General features: G+C 33.3%; 4 protein-coding genes across 4 annotated transcripts; 3 read left to right on the forward strand and 1 right to left on the reverse strand.

The window, feature by feature from the left end:
- On the forward strand, positions 2,615-3,691 carry LOC104758442 (cyclin-dependent protein kinase inhibitor SMR3). Its single transcript, XM_010481306.1, has one exon. It carries the CDS (start codon positions 2,909-2,911, stop codon positions 3,275-3,277), a length of 369 nt encoding a protein of 122 aa, XP_010479608.1. The 5' UTR covers positions 2,615-2,908; the 3' UTR covers positions 3,278-3,691.
- LOC104758443 (stress-response A/B barrel domain-containing protein DABB1) lies at positions 5,838-6,807 on the forward strand. Its single transcript, XM_010481307.2, has one exon. It carries the CDS (start codon positions 5,919-5,921, stop codon positions 6,561-6,563), a length of 645 nt encoding a protein of 214 aa, XP_010479609.1. The 5' UTR covers positions 5,838-5,918; the 3' UTR covers positions 6,564-6,807.
- Positions 8,792-9,297, forward strand: LOC104759951 (DEAD-box ATP-dependent RNA helicase 34-like). Its single transcript, XM_010482812.2, has 2 exons — positions 8,792-8,961; positions 9,060-9,297. The coding sequence occupies exons 1-2, from the start codon at positions 8,815-8,817 to the stop codon at positions 9,291-9,293; spliced, it is 381 nt and encodes a 126-aa protein (XP_010481114.1). The 5' UTR covers positions 8,792-8,814; the 3' UTR covers positions 9,294-9,297.
- On the reverse strand, positions 11,673-12,581 carry LOC104759952 (putative CCR4-associated factor 1 homolog 8). The gene has a single exon (XM_010482813.1). The coding sequence runs from the start codon at positions 12,552-12,554 to the stop codon at positions 11,673-11,675; it is 882 nt and encodes a 293-aa protein (XP_010481115.1). The 5' UTR covers positions 12,555-12,581.

Below are 12,811 nucleotides of genomic sequence, written 5' to 3' on the forward strand. Positions count from 1 at the left end.
AAAAAAATACTCTTAGAATGAATTGATATTAATCTATTAGCAAAAGAATAATAAATTGATATTTAAAATACATACTGTTTCGTCAGCCAGAATTAGTTCGAGTGATTCACCAAGTTTAGCGGTATTCATTTTCCAACTGTGGAGAATTTTGACTTGAATACGCCAAGCGTTTTTGTATGGTTTTAGATCTTTCAAAGGAGTGTAAGAAAGGGGTAGAGCCATCATTTGGTGTAACGAAGTAAAAATGTATTATTTTAGTATAATAATCCAATAGAAAGTTCTCAATATATTTATAGTGAAATTCTTTGATTTAGGTTATCACTTATAAGTTAAGATTTGACATCAGGAATATATGCAAAATATATTTACTTGCTTGATTCGTTTTTCTTTTTAAACGAATATTCCTTTGAAAATTTGATCGTAAAAGATTAGTTCATAATTGTAACCTCGGAAATCAAGGAATTAAACAAAATCTGGTAACATGAATATTCGTTTTATAAGATTTTAAAAGGAAATTTGTTATGATATGTTTCGGTAATTAAGTAAATATTCAAATTTTTCGGTATTAAAATTTATGAAATCAGGGTGTTTGCCTATAAGGAATGGGTTTGTTTGGGATCTTAATTAACTATTCTTGAATGAAATAATAGACTGGATCCGAAAAATATTATTCTCGAGTACAAACAGATCCGCTGGTTATTTTCCTTCTATTCTCGGTTTTTTTAAGGATCCGCGTCCCGACCCGTTTTTTTTAAAGTGATCGACCGAGGGCATTTTCGTCATTTATTAAAATCAAAACTATAGGTTAATTAGATTAAATTTTGTGATTCTCTAATCATTTTTAATGAAAAACCTACCAAAACCAAGTCATGGTCCATTTTTACTCTAGGGAGTACTTCTGCTTTAATAGTATAGATTCAAGTTTGTGGAATACTAAAATCTACTTCAAAACTAAATAACTCAAAACTCAAACTCAAAAACCAAAATACACCAAAAAAATCAGTGCACCGCTTTTAAAAAAAAACTTCCTTAATATATCAGAAACAAGACAAATACTGTAGAGACGTCTACAAAATAATTACCTAAAAACATAGAGGCTGACTAAAAGAGAGAGACTACTTATCCTATCCGTGGTAATATGTTTGTCTGTATGTATGTATGGCCTTTGAGAATCTAACCCGCCGTATGTGCGTGCACAGTGAATCCTATGTTTTGGATCCCATGATTAAGATCCAGCCTCGACGACTGTGTACTTTATTTAGGGATATAGCCTTTTTTTTTCTTTTTTTGTTTGTTCTATGTATAATGATTTCTCTCCTATAAAAGTTAATATTACTAACGAACGATTGCCACCGTTGTATAAATTTATACTTACTGCAGCCACATTTTCAAAAAGAATCTGCTGAGACAAGGATCTCAACTAAACCCAAAAAGGGTTAGTTGGTTAAAAATAATAGGGTTAGTTGGAGAGTGTATGTAGAAACGGGAAACCCCATGCATATATATGGATTGATTTTGATTTTTGAATAACATCGTCCCACGTGAATCTGTATTACACATCAAAGTTTCGTGTTAAAATTTATATTTTTATTCTGCCTGTGTTCTTCAGTTCTTTATTAAGACAAAAATATCTTAAAGCTAAGTACATAAACGATTACAGTACTTACCACCTAATAATTCCAAGAAGTAGTGTTTTGAAGACCAAAAAAATATCTTAATCATCAAATGTGAGACTCTTCTCTCGGCACCTCTCTCTTCCTTGAAGTATGTTTTTCCCATTTTTAGTTGAATGAGACTGTTGTTGTCTTGTTTTTAGTTTATTAAGTAATACATACATGCTTAAATGTTTTTTAGATGTGGATGTAATTGTATTTATTATTGAAAATAGTATATGCATGTGACAGCATGCCTATATATATAATATATGTGTGGGTAATAATATTTATACACAATATCAACGTAAAACAATGATGTTGTTTATATGTAATTAACGTCTCACATGCATTTTAGACTTTTAATATAGATATCACTTACTTTATGGCACATATATTTAGTGTTTGTCTTTTACCGCAAACATAAAATGCATCTGAAACAATAATTCACAACAAATAATTTCTTCCGTAATTTGATACCATCTTTTTATGAGAAAAGGGTCTTCTTCTTATTTTAATACTATACATAATTCGGTTGAAAAGATTATATTGGTAAATGTTAAAAGGAGATCTACATGCTAGTTTGTTTTCCCTTTATCTTGTTCTTGATATGTTGCATCTATAGATTCCTTTAGCTTATTATGGGACAACGTAACCAATTAAATAATAACCTTTTTTCTCAAACATCATTTACAAACATAATACACAATAGGATGAGTTGCTGATATATATTTTAAATTATCAGAAAATTCATATTCAGTTTTATCATAGAAATAGCATTCTGATTATAAAAAAAAAAAAATCAAAAATGGATAGAAAAATGGACTTAAGCAAAAAGTGTTAAACGACTGTGAATAACGAGATAATTGATAATTCTAGAAGACTAGTATTACTTTATGATATTATGTTTGTTCAACATATGAATATTTAAACGAAAAGAAGAAAATAAAGCGTACCCATTTCACACTTTCACAGTGACTTACATGCATTGATATCAAAAAGAAACCCTTTCTCTTTAGTTTCCAAATACTAAGCCAATCTCTCTTTTATTTTACCTTTTCCTTTCTTGGCTTTTTCTTCTCCTCTCATTGAAACTTTTTCCAGTCAAAATTTTAAAGTAAAACTTCCCACTAAGTAAGGTTTTTTATACAAACTCCTCATATATAGATTCACATTCACCCATTTCCTTCCTTTTTTTGCTCTCTCACTCTCTCTCTCTTCTCTTCTCTTCTTTCTCTTTTATTTTCGTCTCAAAAATGGCATCAAAAGGAAAGAAACCAATAAGAAGAACAACCACAAGAAGAAGTAAAAGAATCCATTACAAGAACCCATCTCCTCCTCCATGTAGTACTATCATCAATAGTGACGTCACTTCGACGTCATCTTCACCTACTACTTCACCCACATCAACGGCCACGCCATCTTCATTCCAACCGGAGAGTGGATGTTGTACACCGAAGTCTAAGAAGTCACGTATACCGGAGATGCTCACGTGTCCGCCGGCGCCGAAGAAGCAGAAAGTGGGACAAAACTGTGCTTTGAGGAGAAGACAAATAGCTTTCTTTGCATCTCCAGATGTAGAGATGTTCTTCGTTTTCGCACTTGGTCAACAAATCAATAAATAAGCTAAGTGTATGATTAGGGTTTTGTGATTATTATTATTATTATTATATATATATAGTATTATCAATATCTCAAAGTTTCTAGTTTGATTAAAATACAATAATATTGAAGTATATTATCGAGAGTGTAGTGTGATGTTTCGCTTCTTTTCTTCTTCTTCTTATTTTGCTTTTCTCCCTCTCTTTGTTCCTTTTTTTGGGATAATTTTTGAGTTAGGTGGGTTTGAATTTGTGGTAGGGTATAATTAATCAAATACCCTACCTCTTTTTTATTTTTATTTTTATAGTTGATTGTTATGTATTTTTGTTTTCTGTAATTGACTGGTGCTTCCTAACATTTGAGGCTTCTTAGCTTTGCATTTTTGTTGTTTGTAATTTTTGTTTGAGTTTATTACGAGTTGGATTATCGTTTATACATACTTTATTGGTTCCCCTCATTCAAACAAATTAACTCCATAAATGGTACTTCTGAATCTATTGCTTTCCTTTTTATTGGGTTACATAAAAGATTGATGAACTGATACCATTTTTTACCCGAGTCAGTGATGAGCTCAAATTCAAAATATTTTTAAGCTGGATATAATAAAAAGAAAAAAAAAAGTTACCAAAGCCAAAAAAACAAAAAAAAATAGTGGATGAAGAATAATATGTATACAAAAGTTTTGGATGTAATCCAAAGTTATTACAAAAAGATTTAACTGTTTCTTATTTGATTTAAAGCTTATAAAAGTTGAGAAATATATAATTCTTCAAATCTATTTGAAACTTTTTTAAAATTGCGTCTAACTATTTGTGCTGTGTAAACTATATAAATTGAACTTTGTTTGTGTAATTTTTTTGGGGAAGGATATATGTTTAACGAAGGGATGGCAAAATGGTCGGAGCTGAGACCATAACATCTTCGAAGGGAAGGGAATCCAATGAAAGGACTCGTGCGGCTTTTCTCATCATTTTCTCTTTTCTTTTTTTCTCGCACTTCCTTTTAAGAGCAAAATTAATAATTATATGTTATAAAATATTGTCTAAATCCAAAACTATATCTATAAATAGAGTAGGTAAGAAGACGACACAACATCTGTGCTATTATCTATGCAATTTGGCACCCAAAAAAAAAATATATATACATATAATCTACGTAACTTAATAATTCGTTTGGCCATCATTTATTTTTTTTCGAATTATTGCTATAAAATCTTCAGAACTCAATAATGTGGATAAATCATAACATGACGTACGAATCTCATGATTGAAAATAGAAAACTTATACCTCTCCGTGCATAATCTACTCGTTTCCTACGTCAATGGATATGTCACTTGAGAATGTATGTACAACATCGATGGGAGAATCTTCAGTAGAAAAGCAATCATAAACACGGTTTGCACAAAAAGAAAAAAAACCGGTTTGCCAATATAATTTAAAACAATTTTTCATTTTACAATATTTATTAAGTTTTATAAAAAGTAAATCGATTTAATACTATATACGATTTACTTTATTTTTTCAACATTCTATTAGATTCTTTCTCTTTTTTTTTTTCATTCTGTTCCATTAGACCATCATTAACGGGAGAAACCATACAAGGTTACTTTAAAAAAAAAAATTAGTATTTTAATTAAACTTATATATTTTTAATTTTTATTAATATTAACCAGTAATTGAATGACGCTTGTCATAAAATTCTTAATACCGTTTTTTCCTAAAGTAATCTGAACATCGATCCTCTTCCTTTTTTATTCTCTCCTTTCTTTATATTAATTTTTTATTATGAATATTTTGATGAATACTCCTTGGTGGAGATGTCCTTAGACTCTCTCTAAATATTTTATATTTCTGTTATTTTATATTTCATTTATTCATTATAGTTTACTTTTTTGTTTATGAATTAATAATCTTTTACCCAAAATATTACTTTCACAAAATAAAAGCAAAACTTTCAACATATTTTAACTGCGTATTTGGGACTGCGTGTACACTCTCAAGTCCCGAGTGGCTATTATATGTAGGCTCATATGGCTAAGCTAGCTAAGGTGGCCTAGCTAGTTTTAAATCATACTTAATGAAGTTCTTCCATTCGTTACAATAATATTTCTTATATCATAAAGTAATTAATTAAGGTAAACCTACGTATAGGTGGTAGTGGTGGGTATAATATAAACTCGCACGTGTGTCGTGAAGGATATCAGTATCACACGATTCACACACACACTTGCAAACAAAAAACGAATTAGGTAAAGTGGAGGAAAAATTAAACACATTGGAATGAGGATTTGATTTTACGTCCATCAATTTCTTTTGGTTTTCTCTCTTTTTGTCTTTGTATTATTTTAATTATACGTCGTCCCAAAAAATAAACTTTAACTAAATACAAATATAATAATCATTTAAAACTATATAATACTCCTTGCTTAGATATATCAAATCAACTAATCAAATAAAGTATAAAGCTAATCGTACGTTTCATGTAAAAAAAGCTGATTAAAAAACTTTTCAAGAATCCAAGGTTTCATTTTCACTCACAACCAAACACACATTATGGGCTTTTTTAAGAAGATGCCCATTAAGGCCCAATAAAGATAAGTTTCTCTTAGAAAAATCACAAATACGAAACCAAATCGCCAAATCCCATATCCGTGGTTTGTGGCCATGTCTTCTTCGATCGTCGAGCACGTCGTCCTCTTCAAGCTCAAGAACAACGATGACGTTGACTCCAACAAAATCAGCTCCATGGTCAACGGCATCAACGAACTCATCAATCTCGACCAGGTGCTTCACCTCTCATGCGGTTCAATCCACCGCCTTAGCTCCACCTCCGCTGCTTCTGCCGCCTTCACTCACGTCCTTCATAGCCGTTACAGATCTAAAGAAGACCTCGACGCTTACGCAATTCATCCCGATCACGTCCGCGTCGTCAAGGAATCGGAATCGATCCGTGAAGACGTCTTGGCCGTTGATTGGATCGCCGATCAAGTTCCCGGAATCCTAGCTCCGCCTCCTGGTTCAATTGGTAAAATCACGCTTGTGAAGGTGAAAGAGAACGTCACGGAAGAGGCGAAATCGGAGATTATGGAAGTGATTAAGGAGAAATCTAAAGGAAGCGATCAGATCACTGTTGGAGAAAACTTCTCTCCGGGTAGAGCTAAAGGTTTCTCAATCAGTTCGATTTCGTATTTTATGGATTTGGGCGAAATCGAGGCTCCGGTGAAGTTGGAAAATGATAAGATTCGTGATTATCTCGATGATACCATTGTTGTTGAGTTCGTAGTGCCTCCAAAACTTGCTTCTGTGTGAGTTGTGATTAAGATGATGACGGCTTTAGTCTCCGGTTGTAAAATCGACGGCGTATTACAGTGGTTCGTCGCCGTATGCATTAAATGAATATAGTAAAAAAAAACACATTATTGGGCTTTTTCATGAAACCCATTGTTGGCCCATTAGTGAGATCCCTGTTTAATACTTTTGAAGTCTTTAATTGGTTGGTTTTATCAGTTGGACTAGGTCTAAGACCATCTTTATTGGTTAGAACTCCAAATGGGGTTCATACCATTTTTTAAGCATAAATTTTGTTTTTAACAAACTTAAAAACTTGAGTAGGAGTTCTTAAGTATTGTCTCCTCCAATGGTTTAAATTGCTAATGGAATTCTTAAGAAAAAAATTAAATTTCATGAAACAGAAAGTTTGATTTTATCATAGTGTTAAAAAGAAACAACACAAGGTTTAACACAAGGTTTCAATGTTTTGGTTCCGATAAGACAAACAAGAACGTCACTTTCACAAGAGCTTTAGTTTCAATACTCCATGCTTGGTTTGACTAAAAAACAGAGAGACATACTGCTAAGTAGAAAACAGAGGGTCCAAACCTGAAAAGAGAATATGAAACTCATTCAACCAATGAACACCATTGCACAGAGACATTAATTCAAAGTTACAGAGAAATGGAACAATAACTGATTCTAGAGAGCATGGAAAAATAACAATAACTGATTTTGACAAAAATTGAGAGATTAAATTAACAAAATACATATCAATTTCGACATATTTGTTTTTTTTGTCAGAGCATTTCCATAGTTTAGGGAATACTTTTTCGCTGTATGGACAAATGGTTGTCAAGTTATTAGGATATATGTAAAACATTTTTTCATTTCATCCATGGCATCCACTCATTCAGAATTATAATCTATCAACGAATAGTATGTCGATTTGAAATTTAGATATATTTTAAATGTATTTAGAAAATTTCTTTGTTTATTTGCCATTCGTAAAACAATTTCTATGAAATATACATTAAGATATATTTTGGCAAAAATTAATAAATTAATATAACAAAAGATGTACACATTTGAATATTTGTGTTTTTCTTAAAACATTTTCATAATTTATGAGGATTGTTGTCCATTTCAAATTGTATCAACCGTAAGACTCATGCTTTACATCAATCACTATGTTTTGACCAGTTTATTTATTTTATTGTCTATTTTCTAATGATGCAAATATGATATGATGGCCAACAATGCTATTGTCTATTTTCAAAGATGATGGTAGTTTTAGAAAGGAAAAAAACAATCATGGAATTTACAATAAAATATTTTTCCTTTCTAAAACTACCATCATCTTGAAGTCACCATATTCAGATTTTTAATCTAGTAAAAATTTAGCATAGCATGTTGCATAGCATAAGATTAACTTCTCTTTGCAAATTTTGGTGTTTTGTTTTTTAGTGATTTTCCTTTTTTTTTTATTAATTAATCGAAAACAAAACTCAAGTTTTAACTCTAACATTAACGTATTTTTCTTTGTGTTGATAACTGATTTTTTTTTTTTAAAAAAGGATATTCATTTGTTTGACATAATAGCATTTATTCATTTAAATTTAAATTACAATTTTTTTAATTTAAATAAATGCTGACGACCTGACGTACATTGCAGCTATGTGATTAATCGTTTAATTTTATATTATTTTTAACAAATTTATTTATTTATAATATATCTTGTTTTTTCCTTTTAATATTTTGATATAAAAAATTCTTAAATTTCAAAAATATCAATAAAGATTAGTTGTTTAAATTATACGTGAACGGCGTCAGAAACTTATAACTTCGAATTTTATTCAAAATTTTAATCATAATAATAGGCTAATTAGCGAGGTGCTTATTTTGGTCGTTAATTATTCTGACATGATCAGCTTAGAAGAGTAATTGTAAATGTAATACGTACTGATTTCGAATTAGTTAATTAGCCAATCATTTGCTAATACCTCAACTTTTTAAAACCTTTATTAATTTAGCCAATCCTTAATTTTCCAGATTGGTACGCGAGTTCCGAACTCTAAACCCGGTTATTAAAAAGGGCCGGTTTATTTTGATGAATTGAATTGAACCATAAAATTATACAATAACCAACAACCCCTACCTAAAACCCTTTCTTCTCATTCCAGACACTTTTTCTTCAGTTATTCTCCCGACAATTTCGTCTTCAAACTCCAAGCTTGCAATAAGAACCTTATGTATATATATATAAAAGGTGGATTGGCTTACTGAGAAGATGAGGAGTAGCAATTTCGTAGTTTCATCAATGCATGGAGACAAACGTCAAAAGGAGAGAGATGAAATCATGAACCAGTTTCGGTCATTTAAAAGCCGTGTTTTAATCGCCTCAGATGTATGGGCAAGAGGGATCGACGTGCAAACAGTATGATATCTCTCTCTCTCTCTCTTTCTCTCTCTTTTTAACTATCAGTGTCACTGAGAAAACTTTGAAGTTGACATTAGTAATCTTTATTCTACTAGGTTTCTCATGTCATCAACTATGATATACCCAACAACCCGGAGCTTTACATTCATCGTATTGGACGAGCTGGTCGTTTTGGTCGTGAAGGTGTAGCCATTAACTTTGTAAAATCTTCGGACAATATCGAGAAGCATTACGGTACTTTGCAATATTCTCCTGGTCGTTTTGATCTTAAGGATATTGAGAAGCATTACGGTACTAAAATCCGCGAGATGCCAGCTGATCTTGTCTAAAAGATTTCGTTTCAATGAAGCCTGAAGTTGAAGAAGGATAAAGGCTGCAGATTGTGGGATAAAGGCTGTGTTGGAGCACATTTTACAAGGGGACAATGTTTGGGAAGCTTATACAAATATGCATGAGAAGTTGCAGGAAAAACTCTCAAACATGGAATATATCTTTATGTGTCTATCTCTACAGATGGTACTTCCCACTTGTGGACATGAGTGTATATTTGTCAGTGAGAAAACAAATGCAGAGTGCTCCGCATGTCGAGAAAGGGACATGGCTTTCTGACGCTAGACTGCTTGCTCCTACTCCTCTATACACCGGGAAGTTGTTGCCAATTGTGACTGTTTCAAATCAGTTAGGCGACAAGCAGACACAGTTTCTCTGTGGTATTTTACTGTACCGGCTTTGGCATAAATGGAGAACTAAACCCATACGAACATCCAGAGAAGTTTCATATTTACAAGACAAGTTTTATCTTGGTGAGAGAAATCAATTGTAGCTACTGTCACAAGGAAACCAAAGAAGTGTTCTAAGTCTTGGATATTCAAATATAAACAGAGAACTGTGGGAGCTGTTCGACCAAGCTTCACATCATGTGTCAATCTCTACAGATGGTAAGAATGTCTACTTTTAGTGTGACACTGTTGGAAGAACAAGGATGCGAATAGCCAATCATTAGAGGCTATAGTTGAAGCTACTATGATTCTTTACATAAAACTGGATGGTTTAAAAGTAGCGGATGAGATTTTGTGTGTTTGGCTTGTGGGGTAAGCGTATCTGTGATCAGTTTGTTAGATGGGTGAGGAAGCACCAGAACTATAAGTTGCAGGACAAATCAGAACCTCTGTGGTGGCTATTTCAGAACTTTCAGTCCACTAATGGAACTGGCGTGTTCTTATTAGTTCCTGAGACTATTCTTGAAGTTGTTTATGTGATGAACAATACCAAATCAATTCTTCTGATGCAGAAGGAAAAGAGTTTAGACTCTTGGAAATTTACATTCGATCTGCAAACAGTTCAACACATTCTGCAACAGAAGGCTGTTGAATCAAGCTTTGACATTGAGTATCTAGTATGTCCACAGAACAAAGCCACAGAACAAACTACATGGCACAGATGGAAAAGCAAGGTCCGCAACCATTTAACTTCTTGGAGTGGTTGCAAGGCTGGGTTTTGCCTCAGGAGCTTACAAGTTGGCGTTGCGAAGTTTCGCATGCTTGAGAAGCATTGCAGGTTGAGGTTACAGCAAAAAAAAGTGCATCAAGTAGCTGTGCATGTTTTTCTCATGGTTATCACAAAGTTTTGCTGATATGAGACATGATAGGAAATCGAACAAGGTTATGTTCAGGCTCTGGTTTATTGAAACAGATTGTTGTAAGGGCAAGGTTGAATCAAAAGGGTTTCAGGTTATGAAGCAAAGAAGATTCAGTTTCTGCATTTGATTCAAGTGATTCAGAGGATTTTGATCTCAGTGCACATGAGTAAATCCTAGAAGCTAGCAAGGGAATCATGTTTTGCAGAGAAATAATTGGTACATATCAATCACTGTAACATGCTTATGGTCTGAACAGAGTTACAGAGGCAATGGTTTTAGGCAAACATATTTTATTTTTTTAGTCCTTACTCCTAATCAACTTCAAAAGAACATAAAATGTATCTATGTATATGAGACTGATGGTAATTGTAAGCTTCTTTTGTCAGTTTCTGTGATTCGTCTGCCAAATCAGATAAAATGGTTGATTGGTTTGTCTAATCTTCGTCTTACAGTTACATGAAAGTGAGAGAGAGAGAGAATAAAACTGATGTTAATGCTGTGAAGGACTGTTTGTGTTGGCTATGAGTACTTGACAACATGACACTTCACTAAGTACCTAGTTTTGCCTTCACAATGATTTAATCCGGTTTCAGGGGATAAGACAAAGTAATTGATGTGATGACGTGGATGGTGATCTTGATCTAAGTATGGCAGCTAGTACTTTAATTTAAGGGGTGGAGTAACTAGTAAGCACATCTTGATCTAATACATTTGTATTCTTGATTTTTGGGAGAAACCATATATACCCTGAGTGAGTGATCTGGTTGCAGAGAAACTTCTTGTCTTGTTTTATGTTTAACTACTATCTTATTACACAAAACATGTCTTGAGAGTTGAGATAGTTATAAAAATTTTAGCTCTCAAAGAGACTTCATTGTCAAGAAAGAAAGACAAAAGTGTGGAATTAAACAATTAAAAAAAAAAACTCATCTTTTCATCAAAATCGGATACAAACAGATACATCAACTGAGACAATACTACTAATTTACATGAGGAGATGTGTTGTCGACTAACACTAAACACATCAAAGTTAAGGTAAAGACTAATGAAGCAGTGTTTTCCTTGAGATTTAATACATACATAAGCTAGGCCCAAAGCCAAAATCACCAAAAGGAGGAAACCCAGGAACAAAGATCGGATTTAGTAGCGGAAACGGCGGCGGTGGTGGTGGTGGACCGTAGCATCTGGTCATCATCCCAAGGTGGATCTGTTGTTGTCTGTGCTTTAGACGATCAGAGATGATTCTATAGTCGAGTCCATAAACAAAGCCTTCAGCCTCTTGCACATCGTGGAAGATCTTAGTCATCTTAACGAAAACCCTAGCGGTTAATTCGCTGTCTGAACCGGCGTGGTGAGCAGTACCAACACGGTCAAGTCCCAACGCATCAGCTAGATGCTCTAAACCTAAACGGCAACCAAGCCCTTCGTATCTACCCGCGATAGCTTTCAGATCAAAAACAGAGCCGAGGGTTCTAGCTACGGCTTTTGCAAACATCGCAGGAGTCACGGGTAAAGACTCTCCTCGGGTGAAACACTTCAACATATATGCGAGATCATACGACCCGTGAAACGTAACCCAAGTGATGTTCCTCGTCCTCTTCAGAATCCAAGAGAGATCGCTGAAAAAACCCTCGATTTCAATTCCTTGGGCTCTAATCTTCTTCAGATCTAGACCGTTGCGTTTTAGGAACTCGATGGATTTCTCGTTTCTCGCGTCTTCAACATCTCCGAAATCAGAGAAGTTGATCTCCCAAGTTCCACCGACTCTTCCGTTGCTGTCGAACAGAGTTAGACCTAATTGGATCAGTTTCGTCCTGTCTACGCTGTAGCTCATGTCGGTGTACCGTTGATCGTCCGAAGCGTGTTGTGGTGTATCTCTTAGACTACCTGGAAACTCTGTATCAAACGCTATAAAACGGTAGTTTCTTAGACAATCTTTGATCGAACTCATCTCTTCGTTACGATTCCAACTCCAAATCTCACGGCAATTTTTCATCGTACTCATCTTTTCTTTTTTTTTTTCTTTCTTTTTTACGAGCAAAGAGAAAATACTAATATCTGAGAGAACAAAACAATATATATAGTTTTATTACTTTTGGAAAAAAGGAAAATTTCCTTTTTCCAGTATTGTTGATTTTATTATTCCCCACTTTATATGACCGTTTGGATTTTTTTTTTTTTTTTTTTTTTTTTTTTTTTTTTTTTTTT

The sequence above is a fragment of the Camelina sativa genome, chromosome 17 (assembly GCF_000633955.1).
Source record: "Camelina sativa cultivar DH55 chromosome 17, Cs, whole genome shotgun sequence".
Classification (NCBI taxonomy): Eukaryota; Viridiplantae; Streptophyta; class Magnoliopsida; order Brassicales; family Brassicaceae; genus Camelina; species Camelina sativa.

Bases quoted from the DNA above. Each gene is read 5' to 3' on its own strand.
- LOC104758442 (XM_010481306.1), top strand. From the start codon at position 2,909: ATGGCATCAAAAGGAAAGAAACCAATAAGAAGAACAACCACAAGAAGA.
- LOC104758443 (XM_010481307.2), top strand. From the start codon at position 5,919: ATGTCTTCTTCGATCGTCGAGCACGTCGTCCTCTTCAAGCTCAAGAAC.
- LOC104759951 (XM_010482812.2), top strand. From the start codon at position 8,815: ATGAGGAGTAGCAATTTCGTAGTTTCATCAATGCATGGAGACAAACGT. The intron at 8,962-9,059 runs GTATGATATCTC...TTATTCTACTAG, and splicing joins GAGGGATCGACGTGCAAACA to GTTTCTCATGTCATCAACTA.
- LOC104759952 (XM_010482813.1), bottom strand. From the start codon at position 12,554: ATGAGTTCGATCAAAGATTGTCTAAGAAACTACCGTTTTATAGCGTTT.